At 42.2% G+C, this 23508-nt stretch overlaps 1 protein-coding gene across 2 annotated transcripts in view; it reads right to left on the bottom strand.

Moving 5' to 3' along the window:
- The window catches only part of LOC128492708 (A disintegrin and metalloproteinase with thrombospondin motifs 2-like), a 236005-nt gene that overhangs the window by 110367 nt on the left and 102130 nt on the right, over positions 1-23508 (bottom strand). For both annotated transcript variants that reach the window (XM_053465368.1, XM_053465367.1), the window contains exon 5: positions 22798-22881. In XM_053465368.1, coding sequence (XP_053321343.1) covers positions 22798-22881 — 84 coding nt within the window. The remainder of the gene's footprint in view (positions 1-22797; positions 22882-23508) is intronic.

Below are 23508 nucleotides of genomic sequence, written 5' to 3'. Positions count from 1 at the left end.
ACAGCAGGCCAATAAAGTAACGCGACTTATTGGTCAGTTCATTGCTGTTGTAGGAGCATCCTTCTCTATGATTGAAGGGGAGCCTTTCAAACAATTGATGGCGGCTGTGGCTCCACAATATACAGTTCCGTCACGTTCCACTTTCAGCAGGAACATTGTCCCCTCATTGTATCGGTCCTGTGTTTCAGCAGTGAAAGAGGAGCTTTCCAAGGCTGCTGGTCAGTCTGTTCATTTCACAACAGATTTGTGGAGTGCACCTAGTGGGCAGCATGCCTTTCTTTCTTTGACAGCACACTGGTGGCAGCCCGGTGTGCCCAAGGAAGCTGCTGCAGCAGGCTACCGATCATTCCTTCTCCATGCAGAAGTGATGGATGAAAAGCACACTTCCCAAAATATTCTGCATGCGATGAGGAAAATGTTTAGCCTTTGGGTGGGAGCAGAGGCAGGCAACAATGTTGAAGTTGGTTTTGTGGTAACTGACGGAGGTGCCAATATGGTGAAAGCGCTGCGAGATGGTCATATTGTTGGTGTGCACTGTGCAGCCCACATCATCCATCTTGTAGTGAAGGCAGCAATGTCAGAAGGAACTAATGTGGCAGCAGTAGTTCTGTCCCGCTGCAGAAAGATCGCTGGGCACTTTCATCATAGTGTTAAGGCTAGCCAACTTTTGAGGGAAGAGCAAGAGAGGTCAGGTCTTCCCGTACACTGCCTACGTCAGGATGTCAGTACACGGTGGAACTCCACGTTAGACATGCTGGACAGGATTTTGGAGCAATCCATAATCTTGCCTCAGAGCATAATATTGGGATTACATCTCCATTGAATAGGGAGGATTGGACAGTGATCGCCCAGCTAGTGGCAGTCCTTAAACCATTCAGGGATGCCACTGAAAATTTAAGCTCAAACACTGCCAGTCTGGCCCAGGTAATCCCAGTGTTCTCCCATCTAGGCAGCAAGATGGATGTGTTCCTTGAAAACCGTGAGTCTGTTCAAGGTGGCACTCTACATCCTGACGTAGCAGCCATAGTCAGGAAGCTGAAGGATCTGCTAAAAGTACACCTTCGCAAACGCATGGAAGAGAGTCCCGAAATGATGCTAGCGTGCCTTTGCGATCCAAGAATTAAGGGAAAGCTAGCTTTGAAATTCAATGTTCTCAGTAGCTACCGGGAGCAATTGGTCAATAAGGTGCGTGACTGACAGCGTAAAATGGGAATGCTGTCCGAGGAGGGAGAGGTGCAGGAGGAGGAAGAGATTATGTGGTCTACTACTCCTAGCAGCAGCATCAGCAGCAGTGCCACAAGCATCACAACACAGCTGAGTGGAGCAGCTGCGTTTTGGGAAGAGGCACTTGGGAGTATAGTTGGACCATCTGACAGAGCTAGCAGCAGAAAGGAGAGTAGTGCTGCTGAGATGGTCAAACTTTACCTCTGTGAAGTTGCCCACTCATTCGCCTTTCCCAATGCTGCTGCTGCTGGTGGTGGTGCCAGCGTCTCTTCTCTGCCAGTTCGCTTCCTGGCTAGTGTCATGCCTCAAATGTCCAAAATGTTCAAGGTAGTTTCTCCCCCTGGTTGCACGTGTTTGCGGTGTGGCCACGTCTGCTACCTCCGCCGGTGTAGCCAATTTACGCTAGGGCCTAGTGTCTGAGTTCTGTAAGTCCGCTCCCAAACGCCTAGGACTGACAGTCTTTGGATGCTTTGCTCTGGGGTGAAACAGGTGAGCGGGTCGTCAATTGCCCACTGATTCACCTTTCCCAATGCTGCTGCTGCTTGTGGTGCCAGCATCTCTTTTCTGCCAGTTCGCTTCCTGGCTAGAGTCATGCCCAAAATGTCCCTAATGGTAAGGGTAGTTTCTCCCCCCTGGCTGCGTCTGTTTGCGGTGTGGCAACGACTGCTACCTCCGCCGGAGTAGCCAGCTTACGCTAGGGCCTAGTGTCTGAGCTCTGGAAGTCCGCTGCCAAACGTCTAGGACTGACAGTTGTTTGGATGCTTTGCCCTGGGGTGAAACAGGTGAGTGGGTCGCCAATTGCCCACTCATTCGCCTTTTCCATTTTTCAATGCTGCTGGTGGTGGTGCCAGCATCTCTTCTTTGCCAGTTCTCTTCCTTGCTAGAGTCATGCCCAAAATGTCCCTAATGGTAAGGGCAGTTTCTCCCCCCTGGCTGCGTCTGTTTGTAGTGTGGCAACGCCTGCTACCTCCGCCGGAGTAGCTAATTTACGCTAGGGCCTAGTGTCTGAGTTCTGGTCCGCTCTCAAACGCCTAGGACTGTCAGTTGTTTGGATGCTTTGCCCTGGGGTGAAACAAGTGAGCGGATCGCCAATTGCCCACTCATTCGCCTTTCCCAATGCTGCTGCTGCTGGTGGTGGTGCCAGCGTCTCTTCTCTGCCAGTTCGCTTCCTGGCTAGTGTCATGCCTCAAATGTCCAAAATGTTCAAGGTAGTATCTCCCCCTGGTTGCACGTGTTTGCGGTGTGGCAACGTCTGCTACCTCCGCCGGTGTAGCCAATTTACGCTAGGGCCTAGTGTCTGAGTTCTGTAAGTCCGCTCCCAAACGCCTAGGACTGACAGTCTTTGGATGCTTTGCTCTGGGGTGAAACAGGTGAGCGGGTCGTCAATTGCCCACTGATTCGCCTTTCCCAATGCTGCTGCTGCTTGTGGTGCCAGCGTCTCTTTTCTGCCAGTTCGCTTCCTGGCTAGAGTCATGCCCAAAATGTCCCTAATGGTAAGGGTAGTTTCTCCCCCCTGGCTGCGTCTGTTTGCGGTGTGGCAACGCCTGCTACCTCCGCCGGAGTAGCCAGCTTACGCTAGGGCCTAGTGTCTGAGCTCTGGAAGTCCGCTGCCAAACGTCTAGGACTGACAGTTGTTTGGATGCTTTGCCCTGGGGTGAAACAAGTGAGTGGGTCGCCAATTGCCCACTCTTTCGCCTTTTCCATTTTTCAATGCTGCTGGTGGTGGTGGTGGTGCCAGCATCTCTTCTTTGCCAGTTCTCTTCCTGGCTAGAGTCATGCCCAAAATGTCCCTAATGGTAAGGGCAGCTTCTCCCCCCTGGCTACGTCTGTTTGCAGTGTGGCAACGCCTGCTACCTCCGCCGGAGTAGCCAGCTTATGCTAGGGCCTAGTGTCTGAGCTCTGGAAGTCCGCTGCCAAACGTCTAGGACGTTTGGATGCTTTACCCTGGGGTGAAACAGGTGAGTGGGTCGTCAATTGCCCACTCATTCACCTTTTCCATTTCCTTTTCCATTTCTATTTCATTTTTTTCCGTCTGATACACAACCTACCAAACATAACACACACAATAACACATATAACACAATGACATAACACATAACACAGTGACATAACACATAACAAACATAACACACACACGTACAATTCACAAATCACAAGGACCTTTCCTCCTGTTATTTGCCCTGGCCTTCATTTTTTCTACACTCACTAGCATTAACGCTATAACTCACACTTCACCCTATAACATTTTTCCATCCACATACCTGCCAACAGACCCAACTTTTTCAGGGACAGTCCTGCTTTTTTCCTGTCCCATCAAATTTAGCTAAACTAGGTATGCTAGTGCACATAGGTATAGCTGGGTAGGGTAGCACTACAACATTAACTAAATATAATAAAGTAAATAATAATAAATATAACTTTAAAATAAAATTAAATAAACCCATTAAAATTAAATTATATTTAGACATAATACATCTTTAACCAAAACAGTGCACTGCTGATAATCTTAAAAATAACCGTACATTAACCCTAAGCTATTTTTTAGTTCTTGTCCAACATTTTTCCATTCGCATACCTGCCAACACACGCAACATTTTCGTGGACAGTCCCGGTTTTTTCCAGTCCTGTCCAGTAAAAGTTGGGTTGTTGCAAAGTATGCCATAATAAACAGGTGGCAAATGTTAGGCATGTATTATAAGTGGTCCAAAATCGATTTAAAAATGTAAAATAATCCCTATTCTTTTATTAAACATCTATGGATGTGTGACTGTATGATAAAAAGGAGGCCAAGTTCCTTGGAGCATTTGTCTAGGTCTCAGACAAGACAACTGCTCGGAGGAACTTGATCCTCAGTTTCGGGCAATGTGTATTTTGTACAGTACACCTCGGTACGTGTGTGCAACTCTATTGGTCGTTTCGGCAGGGGGCTCACCTGCCATCAACGAATGAGGTGAATTCTGCAATTCATTTGTTGATGCCAGACCAGCCCCCTTCCGGCGACCAATAGAGTCGCACACACGTACCTTCACGGCGCGAACGCATCTGCTGCTGCTTCTGCTGCTGCTGCTCCGATGTGTTCTTAACCCTGTATTAACCCCTGCTACGTAGCCGGGAGAAAACGAAGATGAAACGAGCACGAAGAATGTCCACGAATATTCGCCCGAAAAGAAGACAGAAACGGGCGAATATTCGCGGAATTCGAAGGTTTTTTTTCTACGAAGACGAGTACGAAGACGAACACGAAGAGCCCCCTGGTGCCCAAGTCTAATAAATATAATAAACACACATACTTAAATACACATAAATATAGAATTCTAACGGATACAGATATGAGAGGGGGTCATCTGAAATATGCAATTATTAAATTAAGATTATAATCTTAAAAGCAATGAGACACCCCTCGACCAGATTACAACACATTATACAAGTATAATAACAATAAATTCCCATTAGTGACGGACCAATGGAATAGATAAAGCATAATCTCTACGTTTGCTCTTCGTTTACTCTGCCTGGAGGTTGTAAACCCTTAAGGGAGGAGGGTCTCCACGGCCAGTAAATAGTCCAGAACCATAATAGCGAGAGGAGCAGAAAATAAATAAATAAATCGTTCAGTTTGGTAACATGACCAAACAGTCCTCCCAAATCTTACGTTTTTTTGGGGATAGAATATTATTTCTACTGACCCCCAAATCCATTCTGGGTTGATACTCCAATTGGTTTTCAAATTTATACCACTCAGGATCGCGGTTTTGTTTCCACTCTCTGGCTATGATTTTCTTAGCAGCTAAACAACTATGGGTAACAAATGCCATTTGTGGTTGAGACATAGTAGGCCAGGTAATACGCAAAAGAACTGATACAGGAGTTCTAGGAATAATAATGTTAGTTGCCCTCTTCAAAAAATCTAATACTTTGTTCCAAAAGTTAGTGAGTTTTTTACAGCTCCACCAGATGTGAATGTATGAACCGTAAATTTCCTCGCATCGCCAACAAATATGGTTTGTTTGCGGGAACATCCGAGCCAACGCGGCGGGGACATTTTAGATGTCTAACGAACGAGGCATATCATTCTTCTTGTGGTATCAGGATACTTAAGTCGTTTTCCCAATTTGAGATACTAGAGATTGTTATTGATGGAAAATCTTTTAAGGTTATAATCCTGAGACATTTAGCAAATATCTTTCTGATATCGGGATTTTTAATAATTTTAGAGATCTCTTCCTTAAATTCTCCCCCAGAAGGGTCTAAACGTTTTTTTAGGCGATTTTTTATTCTGAAATATTTAACAATATTAGAATTAGGGAGATTATACTGTTGGTTCAGTGTAGAGAAGGGAATAATCTTCCAATCTATTAGCAAATCCTCGTGAACATTAATACCAGCTTGCTTCCAGTCTATAAGTGAAAGATCAACGATTGTATATTCAAGCGTCTGTATTCTCAGAGACTTGAATAATTTATCTTTAAGGCCTAATTTATTTTTAAGCATGTACCATGCTGGAATAATATTCCCTGGGGGTGTGTGGTTAGCCGCCTGAGAAGATGGATGCCTGAGTAAACGGCTCCGCCCAGCCTTATCAGCTATCTTTAGCCACCCTGCACCATGGGCAGAAATAAAAAGCTGCCAGAAGACTCAAAGACACCTAGAGGCAAGGCAAAGTCTACATCTACCTAATTTAGAGAATATTTTCAGACGCCGAGAGACCTTATCTCGCAGCTCCCTGAAGGCCCTAAGGTCTCCTCACCGGCTAGCTTGGCGAGTACTGAAGACAGCGGACGGAGTAGGGGTGATACCCCTCCATGGATCTCCCCGGCTGGGAGACCGTGCACCGATTATTCTCTTCAGCCCTGTGGAGAGATGATTTTAGCACCCTCATCACGGAACTCAAACACAAGGCGAAGGAGGAGGCGGTGTCCCTGAAAGCAGAACTACTGGGCCTAGAGAAGCAGATCACTGCTCAGGAACAGGAATCGACACGCCTGACCAGCAATATCACACAGGCTAAAATCTCGAAACAACATACACTGTATTTGGCAGATTACGATGCCGTCTGGAAGACCTGGATAACAGGGGCAGACGACATAACATCAGAGACCGAGGCCTACCTGAAGCGCGGCCCCATATGGAGGAAGATGTGTTCCAGGTTCTTAACTCGCTCCTCAATAGGCCCGGAGATGCGGTGGTTGGCATAGACAGGGCTCACAGAGCTCTGCGACCGCATGGTCCCCCGACAGCCCCTCCACGAGATATCATCTGTCACCTCGTGGATTACCATCTGAAATAATCCACAATGAAACATGCAAGAGAGGTAGGCTCTTGGCCCTATGAAGGCCCTGAGATATCTTTTTACCACGATGTCTCTTATCTGACCCTACAAACCCGGCGAATACTGCTGCCATTGACAAGAGAGCTCCAGCGGAGGGAATTGCGATATAGCTGGGGTTACCCCTTCAGCCTCAATGTGTGCATCAACAACACCGTTAGATCTCTCCAATTCCACCATGAGCTGCCAGAGTTCCTGGAGGAGCTCGGGCTTGCTGACCTACACATCCGGGGATTACTGAAACTTCATCTGCCTGGGAGACCGATGGATCGCCCACCGCGTCAACACCGTTATGAGACATCTCAACCTCGAGGACTACAGCTAGATCCGCTCACTACTACTTCACACCAAGAAGTCGAAGCTCGCAGTGGACTTATGAGGGAAGAATAATGACTGTTCCAGGCAGTGAGTAGTCCCATGTGGACACCACAAAATGCTTTCTCGATACCTGTTTGACTGTTCATCTGGTTGACTTTATTGTTTTGGATGTGGGAGCTACTTGTCTATATTGATTGATGGTTTAACTTCCCTCATTAGGGAACGTCTCTCCAAGTATCTGCTCAGGTTTTTTTTTTTATTATTATTTTTCTCCCTTTTTCTCTCTCCCTTGGCGTTTGCACTCTAGGAGACGTTCTCCCAGATCTCTTTGATACACTTTGATTGCCTGTGTATGCTCACCTCGATATTTGTTATTGTACAATATGGTCTGCTTCCCTCTTTCCCCTGGGCCTTTGGTGCCCTCCCACATCACACATTACTCATTATACTCCACTCGCTCGTCCGGGATTGCCTGTGGTGCTTGTGAGATACTAGTTATGATTGGGAGATACTAGTTATGAAGAGAGACTAAAAAAGTTAATATTATATACACTAGAAAAACGGCATCTTAGAGGGGATATGATAACATTATAAAAAATATATGCAGGGCCAATATAAAGAGCTCTTCAGTGACCTGTTCATTAACAGAAATATACAAAGAACAAGAGGTCACCCCTCTGAGACTGGAAGAGCGCAGGTTTCATAGACGACAAAGGAAGGGATTCCTTACAGTGAGGACAATAAAGGTATGTAATTCACTTCCAAGGGACGTGGTGTTATCCAATACATTAGATACCTTCAAAAGGGGCCTCGATTTTCTTAGAAAGGCATGACATACAGGGATATAAATAGAATAACATTAATATTTTAGAGCTTCTTGATCCAAGGAGAAATTCGATTGTCTGATGGCAGAATTCGAAGTAGCTTAATTAGGGATTTTGCCTTCTTTTGGATCAGGAATAGGTAGGTTAGGTAGAAGGGTTGAACATGATGGACTTAGGTCTTTTTTCAACTTTATAAACTATGTAACTATGTATGTAACTCTCATGTCATATTGGATGGAAAAGAGGCAGAACATTCCTTCAACACTATATGGGCCGTGGGCCTGACGTCACACACATAATTTGGGGAAAGTTTTTTTTCCCTTTCTCCCATATACACGTGCCATGACTAATTCACATTTTGACGGGACCGGCACTCCCCCTAAACTAGTTGATCTGTGTTTACTTTTAATGCAGGTGTTCCCTAGATGCACTACATAATTATCGCACACTACCCATTACACGTCCTCTTCCTACTGGCCATGTTTGCCTACGGTACCTTCATGTCTTACTGGCTAGAGATGAGGCAGAACGTTTTTACAACACTTTATGGTCCTGGTATCCCGTGTCACTCAAATAGCCAGAGGACAGCAGCAATAACACAAAGGTTTTTTTTGTTGTTATATACATATATATATGTATAGACAGGGTTGATATATACCATATTCTGGGGGATGTTCTTTCAGCTCCTTCTACCAGGACCAAATGTTCCTTTCCCATTTGTTTGGATACTCTCGCATATTAGTGGTTCCTATTCAACTCGCCACACTGCGTTATGGCAATCAGTCACTCCTACATGTTTATAATTGCTTTGGTCCTCAATTACCCAATAGACACTCCAAGTGTTTTCTTCCTCCCTCTCTTCCCTTTTCTTCTTCTCCCTTCCTTCCTCCTAACCTCTTCTTTTTTTGGACTTAGTTCAATATGGCGTCCTCATCAGCGCAGCAGCCTCGCTACCTACCCAGAGACCTCAATATAGTTTCCTTTAATGTGAAAGGTTTGAATATACCTGAAAAGCGTTCACATTTGATGAGGGATCTGAGACATCATAAAGTGTCGATTGTATTTCTTCAAGAAACCCACTTCAGGGCCTCCCAGCCGCCCCGGTTGCTTAATAATGACTATGCGATGGGGGTTTTTAGCAACAATGTCACAAAGTCCAAAGGCGTGGCCATACTCTTTGATAAACATACGTCCTTTATTGAGAAGGCCTGCTTAACTGACCAGAATGGTAGATTTGTATTTGTTAAAGGTACTAGAGCTGGTCTCATGTATACTTTCGCTAATATTTATCTACCTAATAGACAACAGCATTGGTGCCTTTAAAAGCTCCTTCAATTGTTGCAAGCTTTTCAGGAGGGCGTCCTGTTGCTTGGCGGTGATCTTAATGTGGATACTTCCGAAGGGCACTCCTGCACACCCCCTGGAAAATTAAAGCCTTGTTATATGACTTCCAGCTGGTGGACTGTTGGAGGGCGTTGCATCCTAGTGACAGGGACTATAGCCCCCCCAAGGGATCTATACTAGAATCGACTATCTTTTTATCCCCTATCATCTCACTATCATCTCACTAAACTGAAGGCAGCTCATTATGGACTGATTACCTGGTCAGATCATGCACCATTAGCGATATCACTGACTTCGACACTGACTTAATGAAACGCTTTTCTCTGACAAAGTGCTCAAAAACTGAAACAAAAACACTTTTAACTAACTATTTTTTGGAAAATCACTCGACAGACCTCTAACCATTGAGGGTCTGGGAGGCCCACAAGTGTGTGGTTCGCAGGCATTTCATAAGGGCTGGGGCTGTGAGGAAGAGAGTTAACGTGGCTACCATGGAGAAATTGTATCAGGAAATAGCCTCCTTAGAATTATCTTCCCTTCTTATCGTGAGAGCAAGACGCTCTTTCATGAAACTGAAAGCGTTGTATTATGAGCACGGAGCTAAATCTGGGAAATTCTTGTCTTGCGTACTACGTGCTCGTCGTAGTCAATTCTATATCCCCAAGATTAAACCTAACTCGGGACCCCACTGTAGACACCCCAAGGAGATAATGGGTGCCTTCATTCTGAACACACGCCGACCAATACACCAGCCATACACCACTACCTTTCTAGAACTCTAAGGCAAAAGTTGTCTGCAGTTGAGGCAGACATCATGGAAGTTCCCATCACTTTATCTGAATTAGGTGAGGAAATTAAGGAATCCAAGCTAGGAAAGTGTCCCGGTCCTGATGGGTTCCCTTTGTTATATTATAAAAAGATGTTAGAGGTGTTAGGTCCACAGTTGGTGCTCTCCCTTAATTCCATATTAGATGGTCACGATATACACCCACACACACTCATGGCCAATATTTCTTTGCTCCTGAAGGAGAGAAAGGATTTGGAACAGTGCAGTACCTTGCGTCCCATCTCCCTGCTCAATGTTGACCTTAAGTTATTTTCTAAAATATTGGCCACTAGAATGAAGTGCTACATCCCCTCACTCGTCCATCCTGACCAGATGGGGTTTGTTCCGATTCGGGAGTCTAGGGACAGCACGATCCGAGCCTTGAACCTGATTCAGTACGCGGTCCGGTCTGGGGCGGGTAACCTCCTTTTGTCAACGGACGCTGAAAAGGCCTTCGACAGATTGGATTGGTCATTTATGTTCACAGTCTTAGATCATAAGGGGGTTGGACCTCATCTGTGTACCCTAGGATCAGGGTTAACTGGGTGCTCACTGACTCCTCACTGACAACTCTTCATATTGTCCTTGGAACCTTTTATGGAAGCCATCCAACATAACGCGGACATTGGGGGTCTCCTCATCGGTGAGACCACACATAAAATTTTAGGTTATGCCGATGCTCTTCACAGTCACGAATCTTCAGCTGTCGTTACCGGTCATTCTTCAGGAGTTTAAGGTCTATGGGGAATTGGCGAATTTAAAAATGAATTTTGCTAAATCCTTAATATAAATCTCACGGACCGCACTGCATCTGCCCTGCAATCCAGTTTCCCCTTTAGATGGTGAAGGGAGAAATTGCGGTACTTAGGTGTTTGTCTCACAAGGGATCCTTCTACCCTGTAACTTACTACCTATTCTGATGACGATTCATAAGGATTTAAATAAGTGGGCCCCACAGTACCTTTCCTGGTTCGGATGCATCAATGCGCTTAAGATGTTTTTGTTTCAGTCGCTCCCGATCACGATCCCTTTAGCTTTCTTTTATTCCGTGCGATCTCTGTTTTTGAGGTTTCTGTGGGCGAGGAAGCGACCTAGAATAAAGTTCACGATTCTGTGTAGGCCTAAACTATGTGGTGGCGCCGGTCTCCCTAATCCGCAAGTCTACTATCAGGCGTGTCATCTCCTGAGGGTCTTGGAGTGGTCCCACCGATCTGCCCATAAACTTTGGGTGGTTATCAAAGCATCATTCCCGAGCTATTGCCCACAAACACCCATTTGTTGCAGCCACACTCCACAACCTCCACTCTTTACATTTGACACATACTTTGACTCCTATTAGAAATAATCCAGATTTCCCACAAGGCCAGAGTACGGGGTCTTTTTTGATGACAATCCAGACAGACAAAGCCCCGATTTCAGAGTTTTTAGTTGACGCTGGATTGAAGCCCCTAGACGCGATTCTAGAGGATAAAGTACCTACCTTTCTTGATAAATTTCATTACCATCAATTGGCAAGTTTTTTTTCTAAAGTTCCAAGGAAACATGTTATGACTAGGGCTCACTTGAGCTTTGAACTCCTTTGTACTAGAGCCTCACTACCGGCCCATGGGATTTCGCTTTTGTATCAACTTTTGTTGCAAACACAAAATATCACTCCATTACGTTTCCAAAGCTACTGGGAGCAAGCCTTACAAAGTGATCAAAGTGACTGGGAAAAGATCTTTCTCCTCACGCATAAATACTCCCGTAGCACAAAAATTCAGGAAATTTCATATAAACTTCTTTCGTGTTGGTATCAGACTCCGGAGGCTCTTCATAACATTTTTCCAGACCTGCCCGATACATGCTGGAGATGCAAGGCCGCAGTGGGAACCTTTTTGCATTTGTGGTGGGAGTGCTCGAAGATAGCTCTATTGTGGGAACAAATCCATGCGATCCTGCACAGATTGCCCAATTCCATTCTTACCTGAAACGTTCCTTTTGCACCATTCTACACGATCCATCTCGAACACTAATCCCAAGAATACTTAGCTGTACTGTGCATGTGCATTGATAACGGTGGTTGTACGATGCCCCCCCCGCACTACATAAGGGCAGACTACCAGAGTTACATGTGGTCCTTGCTCTGGTGATAATACTTACTCATCCTTGCGATGTGGTGGGCCTATGTTTGACACACATGGGCATGCTGGGTTCCACTTTCTATGAGGTCAAGCTCTTTCTTCTTGCCCCACAGGCTTTCTAATGCTGTATATCCCACGGAGTCGCTAGACCTGGGAAATGTGATGTCTACCGAAGCTATTGTAATGTTCTGTCTTGCTCATTTTATCCATTGAACTTTATTCTGTACTAAATATTATCTGATTCAATGTACCCCGCTGCAACGGGGATGTATGCTTTTCTTCTGCTCTCTCCACCATTCTGTTCCTCCCTCCCCCCATCCCCTTACTCTCCCCCTGATTCTCTCTGATTCCTTCTGAAAAAAAAACAATAAATCATTATTTAAAACAAAAAAAAAATATTTCCTAGGGTCATATTTTTCTCTGTCTTAACTATCTCAGAAGAATTAATTGAATTCACCCCACATGCCTCAGACTCAATTTTATACCATGCTTCATCTTCTTATACCTCTGAATGGGTCTTGGCAATATGGAACAGTAAACTAGCCTCATAATATTTTCTTATCAATTGGAAGCCTGTCCCTCCTTTAGAAGTTTTAGAGCTTAAGATATATTTGCTGATCCTCCTACTGCCTTTCCATAAAATGTTTTTAAGCTGGTTTGAAGCATTTCAAGCCAGCTGGGGAGATAGACAATGGTACCATGCATAAGAGATATATCCACCTAGGCATAACATATGATCTGAGAATGTTAATACAACCCCACCATGTGAATTCAAGATGTTTCCATTTCTTAAGTTGTTTATTTTTTTCTTTTGATAAATATAAAAAGTTAATCTCCATAGTTTTATTAATCTTTCTGGGGATTTTAATGCCCAGGTATAAGTACTCTCCTCTGGCTTCCATTAACTGAAAATTCCTTTGGATTGTATGCACACACCCTTTATCCATATTTATAAAATGAGCTACTGTCTTATTCAGATTCAGTTTATAATTAGAAACATAACTATATCTATTGACTTCTTGTATAACGGACAAAACGGAAATCTGCGGGTCTGTCAATGAGACAATCTGCATATAATGTCATCATTATCAGTCTGTCATCATCTGCATATAATGCAACCTTTAGGTCCCAATCCTTTATATCCTATATTTATATCCTTAATATCTCTGTTTTGTCTGATATTGATCGTGAATGGTTCTAAAGATAAGATGTACAGAATAGGGGACAGAAGACAACCCTGCCTGGTTCCATTTTGAAGATTAAACCACTCTGAGCATATATTCGTTCCTACCGCCCTAGCAGTATATAGTGCCATTATCGCATCATGTGACCAGCCCGTTATTCCAAATGCGATCAAAACTCATAAAGCTCCAACCAACTCTGTCAAACGCCTTTTCTGCATCAAGTGACAGAGTCAGAAGAGGAAGGTTGTTGTTTCTTGCATAATCTAATATGTCTAAAAGGCGTCTTATGTTGTTACCAGAATCTATTCCGGAACAAATCCAATCTGGTCCGGGTGGATTATTATGTTGAGTGCCAGTTTCATTCTCTCTGCCAATATGGATGAGTATAATTTCACATCCACGTTGATCAGGGAAATTGGTCTATAATTTATTATAGCTCTTTATATTGGTCCTGCATATATTTATATAATGTTATCATATCCCCTCTTAGATGCTGTTTTTCCAGTGTATATAACTTTTTTGTCTCTCTTCATAACTAGTATCTTCCAATCCCCTTAGTCAAGGCTGGTGCCCAGAATTGTACCGCATATTCAAGGCAAGGTCTTACCATTGACCTGTAAAGAGGCAATCCTCCTCCTGTGAATCAATACCTCGTTTTATGCATGCCAAGACCGTACTGGCCCTTGGAGCTGCTTGCTGACATTGTGCGCTGTTGTCAAGTCTGTTCTCTACCATTATTCCTAAATGCTTCCCAGTGGTAGTTTTCCCCAAGGATATTCCATTTATAGTACAGGTTGCATTTTTATTATATTTACCATAATGCATAACTTTGCATTTATCTATGTTAAACCTAATCTGCCTCTTGTATTCCCAGTCCCCAACTCTGTCTAAATCCTCCTGCAAAGAAGCAATATCAAGATTAGTCTGAATTACCCTGCCTAATTGTGTGTCAGCAAAAACTGTGACATGGCTCTCAATGCAGCTTGTGAGATAATTATTAAATAAATTAAAAAGAACAGGACTCACGACAGACCCCTGAGGCACTCCACTTAATACCTGTATACAGTCTCAGAAACATCCAACTGTCTGCATACCATCTTTTAGCCAATTTTCGATCCAAATACAGACATTTGCCCCAAGCATATTTCTGTTCATTTGTAGAGTAACCTTTTATGTGGAACCTAAATACCACCTCTATGCTGACAACACACAAATCTCTCCACCCCCAATCTCTCTGCATCTGTCCTCTCTCAGATCAGCAGCTGCCTATCTGGTATCTCTTCCTGGATGGCCTCTCACCACCTCAAAATAAATATGTCTAAGACCGAGCTCCTACTAATCCCTCCCTCTAACTCAATTCCCCTCACTGGCCTTTCTATCACTGTTGACAGTGCCACTATCTCTCCATCACCACATGTCCGCTGCCTCGGAGTGACCCTAGACTTTCATCCCTCGCATCAATTTACTTCCAACTGCGTAACATTTCCAAAATTTGTCCTTTCCTGACTGTCAGCACCACAAAACAACTAATCCACTCCCTTGTAATCTCCTGTCTAGACTATTGCAACTGGCCTCCCTCTCTCCCGACTATCCCCTCTTCAATCTGGGCTCAATGCATCTGGCAGGCTAATCTATCTCACCCGACGGTCTGCATCTGCCGCACCTCTCTGCGAGTCCCTCAACTGGCTCCCCATCTATAGCAGAATTAAATTCAAAATACTCACTCTATCCTACAAAGCTCTCACTAACACCGCTCCCCCCTACCTATGCTCCCTCATCAGCAAATATACTCCAGCCTGCCCTCTAAGATCCAACAATGACCTGTTCCTTGCATTTTCACTCATCACCTCCTCCCATGCCCGCCTACAGGACTTCTCTCGCGCAGCCCAACCCTCTGGAACTCCCTTCCCCGTGCTGTCTGACTCTCACCAACTCTACCCTCCTTCAAATGCTCCCTAAAAACTTTTCTCTTCAGGGAAGCCTACCACTGACATAAACTCCCCCTACATTAACATCATTCGCTACCAAGCAGTCCTCACCTCCTGTTTCTCACCCCTTATCCACCTAGAATGTAAGTTCCTGCGGGAACAGGGCCCTCCAATCCTCTTGTATGTGTATGTCAATTGCTTGTCATTTTGTACTTGTCGCTATCTGTAAACATTTTTTACCTTGTACAGCGGTACTTTATAAATAAAGTATAATAATAATAATAATAATAATAATAATAACCTTATCAAATGCCTTAGCAAAGTCCAGACAAATCACATCTACAGCCACACCCAGATCTATATTTTTACTAGAATGCTAGTAGGTTGGTTTGACAAGACATATCTTTCACAAATCCATGTTGACTTCTACTAATTGGATTCTGGATCAAGATATGTTCTTGAATGTATACCTTTAGCAACCCTTCAAATAATTTCCCCACTACCGATGTTAAGCTTACTGGCCTGTAATTGCCCGGTTGATTTTGATCCCTTTTTAAATATGGGTACAACATCTGCCTTGCGCCAATCTAATGGAACTATGCCTGAACTGATAGAATCCCTAAAGATCAGTAATAATGTTTGGGCAAGAATTAGGCTTAGCTCCTTAAGTATCCTTAAGATCCAGTCCAGGGGGCTTGTCTACCTTAACAGTATTTAATTGCTTGAGCACTTTTTCTTGCGTCAGCCAATCCCATGTTTGCTGTAATGGTTCATTAAAATTAGCCAGCAGGGGCTCCGTCATTAGTTCTTCTTTGGTATAAACAGAAGAAAAAAAGTATTTAGGCTTTCTCTCTGTCCTCTCTAACCAAGTTTCTGGTTTCAGATAATAAAGAACCAATATTCTACTAATAATAATAATACTAATATTCTCTTAACTTTTGTTCCATTTACATTCTAGGGATTAGTTTTACTCTCCTTGGCAATTAGTTTCTCATTTTCCAATTTAGCCATTTAAATAGCCTTTTTGCCGGCTTTGTTGGCATCTTTGTATGCCATAAATTATACTACTGATCCATCGCTTTTATAATGCTTAAATGCCGTTCGTTTATTTCTCATTTCCTGTTTTACTATCGTGGTAATCCAGATCGTTTTTGATTTGCTTCTTTTGTATTTGTTTCCCATAGGTATATATTGAGATGTGTAATTTTGCAATGTATGCTTAAAGGTATTCAATTTGTCCTCTGTGTTTAGTCCAGAGAACAATCCATCCCAGTCTATACATTCCATAGTTGACCTTAGCCCATCAAAGTTTGCCCTTCTGTTTTGGTAGAGTAGTTACCCATTTGCTTTTTGGAGTTAATCTCAAATTAAACCATGTTATGGTCACTATTCCCCAAGTGTTCTCTTACTTTGATGTTCATCATTGTTAGTTATTACCAGATCCAGACAGGCATCCATTCTGTTTGTCACTAATTGTGACATAAATTGGTCATTAAGCAGGTTCAGAAACTTGCTGCCCTTAGTGGAACTAGTTCCACTATTCAAATCCATATCTGGTTACTTAAGCTCTCCAATGATTAAAACTTAATTTCTACTTGCATCCTTTTTCAATTTGAAATAGCAGATGATCCTCCCCTTCATTATTTATGTTTGGTGGCTTGTAGCATACAAGTAGTGTGTGACTCTTTTTACTATCAAGGCTAATCTTCACCCACATTGTCTCCACATTACTACTAGTGTCATCATGCACAGCTTCCTTAATACTGGGCTTTAGTTTGGGGTTTGCATATAAACAAATCCCCCTTTTCTATTTACTCTGTCCTTTCAGTGATACCGATTAAATTGTACTGTTCATCGCTTACCAATATTTCCAGCTCACCCATTCTGTTTGCCAAGCTTCTCGCATGTGCTAAAAGACATTTAAGGTTACTACCCATTTTTGGTCCATCAGTTGACAAATATTTAAAGACTGCAGGTTTTGTACAATGTAGATCCATATTGTCTATGCTAACCCCCACCACTGATCTCACCTCCTTTTCCCATAGCTAGACCCCCTTCGCAGTCTACTCTAGCTAACCCTTATTTCTATCTTTATCCTCCCCCCAGAATCTGGTTTAGCCATCCTTCTCCCCTACTGCTGTAGAGTCTGTAGCCAACTGCAAAGTCTGCTCCAAAAACCCAAATCCCTCTTTCTTACACCACACTCTTACGCCACACATTTATCTCATAAAGCATAACATAAAGGGCTACAACTGTTAAAAGAGTAGTATTAGCAAGTTGATCCGGGGAGTAATCTGATTGCCACTATGGAATCAAGAAGGAATTTTTTCCCTGTTGTGGCACAATTGTAATTGCCTCAAGACAATTGTAATTGCCTCAATTTTAGAAGTTGGTATGGACTGAAGTATTTTTTTCAATCTACTATACTGTATACTATATACTTGCCAGTGTGTATAAAAGCCTAAAAACATTTTTGCACTAGAATTTATTAGAAACTAGCATATCCACTGTATTGCTTACCTTAAAAAACTTTGTCTTTAGCTTATTGCGATTTCCAAAAAAACACCTTAAAAGCAGAGCAAACACTCAAAATAATCAAATGAATATAATTGAAAAGCGCTGCATTAGCGAAGTGCCATAAAGTGTGGTTCTACTCAATTTGGTTTGGCAATAAAAAATTGTGACATCACCAGAGTAATGCATGAGGTTGTGCTTGTTGTGCTTTTTGTAAGTCAAATCGTTATGTTATGTCTTGTTTATCCATTGTACAATGCTGTGGAACATGATGGATTCTGCAAAATTCCCATTTGCATTTGCACCTTTCCCCATCCCCCAGCTAATTGCCAAGCAGGAGGAATAGAGTCTGATTTTAATAAAGCATACAATCAGTGGCAAGAATCATCAAACCATTAATCCTTAGGGACTAAAGCTATTTTCCTTTTTTTTTTTTTCACCAAAAAAAAGGACCAAAGCATTTTTAGCAATTTCTTTATTCAACTGACATCCAACTAACATGTTTAGTTAACCCCCACAACGTATATATTATTTTGTTCACAACAGTATGGATTTCTTTTGAAATTATAATTATATATATATATATATAAACTATTATTATATAAATTATTATTATATAAAAAAAAAGAATTAAACATTTTTTTCACAGTTTCACATAGAAAAACTATTCATACCTAGTGCAAATGAGAGAAAAAAATATGTTGGTATTTGTCCTGTTGTGATACCTTGGGAGTTCGGCCCCCAACAGCGGCTATAAAAAAAAAGTGCTGAACAAAAGCGACATTTACTAGCGACATTTTAAGAAATGATTGTTATTGAGCTATTTTAGCGCCAATCTGTTTTTTAAAAAAATAGAGTTTTTCTATTGCTGTATTTCAGTATATTTCTTTTTTAGAAACAGCTTTTGATTTGAGCAAAGTACAGAAATATGCCTGGAAAGGTAAAAGCTATCTCCTCTATAGGAGAAGGTTTAGAAAAAATGGGTACATTCAGTGGTGTCGGTAACATATTCAGTATTTTGGGGAATTAAAACCACTATTATTGGATTGTTTTTATTTGGTATTATGGCGATTATAGACAGCAGAGATGCTGGGCCAAAAACAATTCAGACAAATTTATGGGCAACAAGTTTCATTATTTTCCCATTCAGTTCAGATAAAAATCTGGGGCCATTCAGATTCACTAACTCTCGTTCATTATTTCTCTCTCGCATGCTAAATGTTTCCCTGCTAATTATTATTCAACTCACCTTTTCTACCTTCTCTCTTTCGTCTTCTCTCCTTTATCTTTTATCTTCTCTCTTCTATCTTAGTCTGCATCTCCGCGGACTTAACCTGATGAGAACTTCCACCAATATGGTGGCTCTTACAGTGGACGTCAATGGAAGTGCAGCCATTTTGCCCTAACATGAACTTCTGTCATAATCGTGGGGCTTAAGCTGACATCCTCTCACCAATTGGAGGATGGAGGGTGAGGACGTCAGGGAAAGCACCACAATTTAGGTATACGTTCATCTTAAGGCTAAATGGTGGCAGCGGAAGTGGTCATCAGAGAAGGTAGGGAAACATTTAGAGAGTGTTGGAGAGAGAGCGTGTGAGAGAAAGGGCTCCTGAATTTCGGACACAATTCTGAGCTTTTTGCCTTGTTGTCATATGAATTGCCGAATTTACCACATTCGGTAAGTTTGCAATTCGTTCGAAACCAAAAGCACAAGTCTACTAGACAGGGCAGTGAATCCGATTAGGGGCATATTGACATGTTCCATGCAGCTGATCCCACACCAGCGCCTTTAAAAAAATAAAGAAAGCATTTTTCATATCCATATCCAAAGAACATTGAATTGTATTCAACACCTGCCGTGTATTGCAATAAGCCACACACATGGGTAAGTCATGTTTTTCATACGTTGCAGGGTAAATATTTTGACAGATTACTTTACTGGGTCTACGTTTCATTTGAGGCACTGTAGCGATCCCATATTCAAATTTAACCACATAACATTATATATTTTCTGAACATATCAAATCCACCCCTCTTACCTTTCTAGGTGACCTGCTGTAACCGCAAATGTTATGGGAACATACAAATTTGAGCTTTGCTCTAACTTTTCACACGCCAGGTACATTTTTGGATTCTTTTTTTGGATTTTGGGGCTACCTGGAACAAGAAAGAAAACACAAAACATTCATCTTTCACTCCTCTTGACACAGATACCACATACATGTGGTATTTCATTGGTACACAGAAACCCCCAAATCATGAAAGTGCAAAGTGGTTCCACTTTTTACAGTTGAACCAGGAAGGCACAGTTCATGCTTTTGGGGTAAAATTATCCCAAAACAACCAACAACTATGTTCCCTGAAAGCACATCACATGGAGATTTCAGACACCCTACTTACCTTTCCATGTGGCCCACTGCAAACATGAATCCAATGGGGACACATTTTTTCTGTACCTTTTCATAAGTCAGGCATGTCTTCGGATAGATGCTCCAAGCTAGCAGTGCCGGATTAACAGGGCACCACACAGCCCAACCTGGTCCAGGGACTGATGGGTCCATACATTTTATCTGTCCCACGAAACAGCGGTCTGATCTTGTTCCGTGACGTGCAGCAATCATCATCCTTCACTGACACTGCGTGCCGAGAAGTGTAGTCATTTCCGGGTGCGCAGCACAGTTAGGGAGCTACAGACAACAAGGTAAGCACTATGTGTATGTGTGTGTATATATGTGTATACATATGTGCGTGTGTATATGTATGCATGTGGGGGAAAGCAGAATAGAAGTTAGAAAGAGGATGAAAAAATTTGGCAGACAAGCAAGACAAAAGGAAAATAGGGGAAAGAAGATATGAGAAAGCGAGAAAAAGATGTCACAAGTGAAGTGCAAAATAGTACACACAGTACATACATATGTGGTGTTTTGGGATGTTATTGGGTCTAAAGCAGAAAATGCACAATTCTGTTTGTCAAACTTGGAATTATTACAGATGGATTTAATGGGCCCCTGTTCCATTTGAGGCAGTATGGCTATTCCATACTTCAAGTTAACTATTTTTTGGAAACATTGACAAACCAGGGCATATTTTATGTTTTATGCATCCATTTTCATCTGTAATAAAGAGCGGGGTGCCGTTCAAAACGAGTCCAGATTTCGGGTCTCCTGTGCACGTAGGTGCACTCAGGTGTGAACGATGTTTTTTAATATTGAAGTAAAATAAAAGCTGGAAGTTTTTTTTCATTCAAGTGCTGGATCGACCCTTTCTTTTTCTTTGTATCCATTTTCATATCAACATCTTCCAAAACCGGTTGTAAAAATATTAATTTTGTAAATTAAGCAATGCCCCACGTGCATTGGGTTTATAATGCTTATGGGGCATTACGGTGTCTGAATTGGAACATACTTATTTTTATTTCAAGCTTGGGATTTTTGGAGACTTATCCAGACAAGTTTGTTTGTGGGGTATACAAAGCAAATTTGATTTGAAAATATATAATAAGTGGTGAATATTATCAAGGATGTCATTCTGTCATATAACGGAAAATATGTTTTTATTTTTATCTATGTGGGGCTTTTTAGCAACCACCCAAAAAACAAGACAAAGTCTAATTACCTACCTATCCATCCAAGAAAAAATGTGAACTCCCCACTTGAGTAGGTAAACTAAACTTACATTCAATGTTATTAATGTTATTCAATGCCCACCGAACAATCATATTAACAAATTTGAATTAATTAATAAACGTTCCCACTTCCCACTAATGCAACTTCATTTAACAACTCCCAGCTCACCCACACAATTCCTCCAGTTCCTTATTCAGTAATCCTAACACTAAGGTTCCCTACTCAGTAACCTTAACTCTAATATCCAACTAAATAACCCCAACACTAAAATGGCCTGCTAAATAACCCTAACCATATCTCTTATAAATTAAAGAAACTAATTTAATTTAAAAAATCCATAAGGGTAAAAAAATGAACCTTACGGGAAAAAAAATCAGTATTTCACGTTTGTTTTTTTAAGAATAGAAACATACTTGAATTAAACAATGCACTTTATAGAATACATATGTGCATCATAAGAATGAACAAGCACTGTATTTGCACATTACTATTGACCTATAGAGATCACCCAGTGAACATTACAATTTTCAGAATTAATATGATACATGAGGGAAAAAGAGGCACATGATGCCCATGCACATGAGGGAAAAAGAGCCACGGAAAAGATGAAGATTTCTCACCTGGGGACAAAGTTGCTTTCTGTATTTTTTGTCGTAAACAGCGTGGAGCCCAGATTCTATGCAATTATTTTATTTAAAAATACAAGACAGAGACTTTAAGGTTATAATCCTCAACATCCAGGGACTGAACTACACAGCATTTTACCAGCAATGTGATTCACCATGAAGCCCCTAAAAAAAACAGCAGCGATTCTATAGCGGAGGGGGCGAGCAGAAAGACCGCCTCCCCTGGAACGGTCTCCAGGGGAGTGCCTCATCGGAGCGATCGGATATCCCAGCAGGGTCTAGACAGACCCTGCAAGGGATATTCTGTCCTCCGATGACCTTCCAGGTGACGTCAGCAGCCTAAAACGGTAACAGTTGTCCCTCCCGCTGCAAGAATGTCAGTACGTACCGGTACGACCATAAGGGTTTCTTAAGATACGTTTTATGGATGTAACGGTACATCCATAGGGGACTGAAGGGGTTAAAGATGCAAAATATTTTTAATTGTGAAACAAACAAGAAATAAGACAACAAAACAAAAACTTGAGTGTGCATAACTATTCAGCCCTCTACTTTGTAGAGCCACCTTTCTCTTAGTGAAAATGTTTGCCCCTCCTCTTATGGGGGACACCTCTCTTAAGCCGAAACCCTTTTCCTTGAGGGCCAAAAAGCTTAATTTTAGTCTTATCTGACTAGAGTATCTTTTCCCCTTTTTGTCATATGTTTGGGGAGGCTAACACATGGCTTTTGGATAACAACAAACGTGTTTGGACAAAAACTCCAATCTCTGCTGTGGAGTTTACAGCTCCTTCAGGGTTATTTCTGGTCTCTTTGGCGCCTGTCTGATTAATACGCTCCTTGACAAACGATCATCGAATTTGTAAAATATAAAATACATATTAACATTAATGGAGCTATGTATTACATTCTAGTGCACTTTTAGCAGTAAACATACCTTAGCATGACTTAGCATTATAATCCTTACAAGCACAACATTAATATGCGCACCCAGTGACTCATCGTGGTAGATTTCATTAACCTGTTAAAAACAAAACATGAAAATATTTTATTTCCAATTGAGAATATACTCTTCTATAAGTTATATAAAGTATCTGATCACTTATTGGTGAGATTGTGGGAGTTAAAAATTCTAAATGAAAACTGGCAAGTAAAGTATTAATTGCCAGGGAGTTGAAAGAAAGGAAGAGGGGGAAAATATATCTTGTGTGTTCTAAGTTTTGTCTTACAACATCGGTGGTACAGTAGCAAGTTGGGGAATGCTTCCGTGCATATCTTGTATGCATTCCTGGAGCATATGCCCAAGGGTCATATTGCTGGGAAAAGTGTGAGCAAATTGCCTACTTGGAATATAATCTACTGGATCTAAGGGGGCAGTTGCCAACACTAAGGGACACTGCATTGAAACAAGCCTACTCAGGCATGGTGCAGTCAGGGTAGAGATGGGGTAGAGGAAGTATCTAGGTCGCAAAGCTGGGTAGGATGGAAGAGGGCAAGTAGGGGGTAACAGGTTTAGGGGGCCTTGTTCTGGGCTTACTCAACTCGACATGTTCGACAGTTTGTGTGAAGATGTTAGGGAGATCAGTTCAGATCTGCCATTTTTGATGCAGGCGGATTCACCTAACAGTCAGGTAAGTAGCCTCTCTAG

The sequence above is a fragment of the Spea bombifrons genome, chromosome 4 (genome assembly GCF_027358695.1).
Source record: "Spea bombifrons isolate aSpeBom1 chromosome 4, aSpeBom1.2.pri, whole genome shotgun sequence".
NCBI lineage: Eukaryota > Metazoa > Chordata > Amphibia > Anura > Pelobatidae > Spea > Spea bombifrons.
This window is presented reverse-complemented; position numbering and strand designations above follow the sequence as displayed.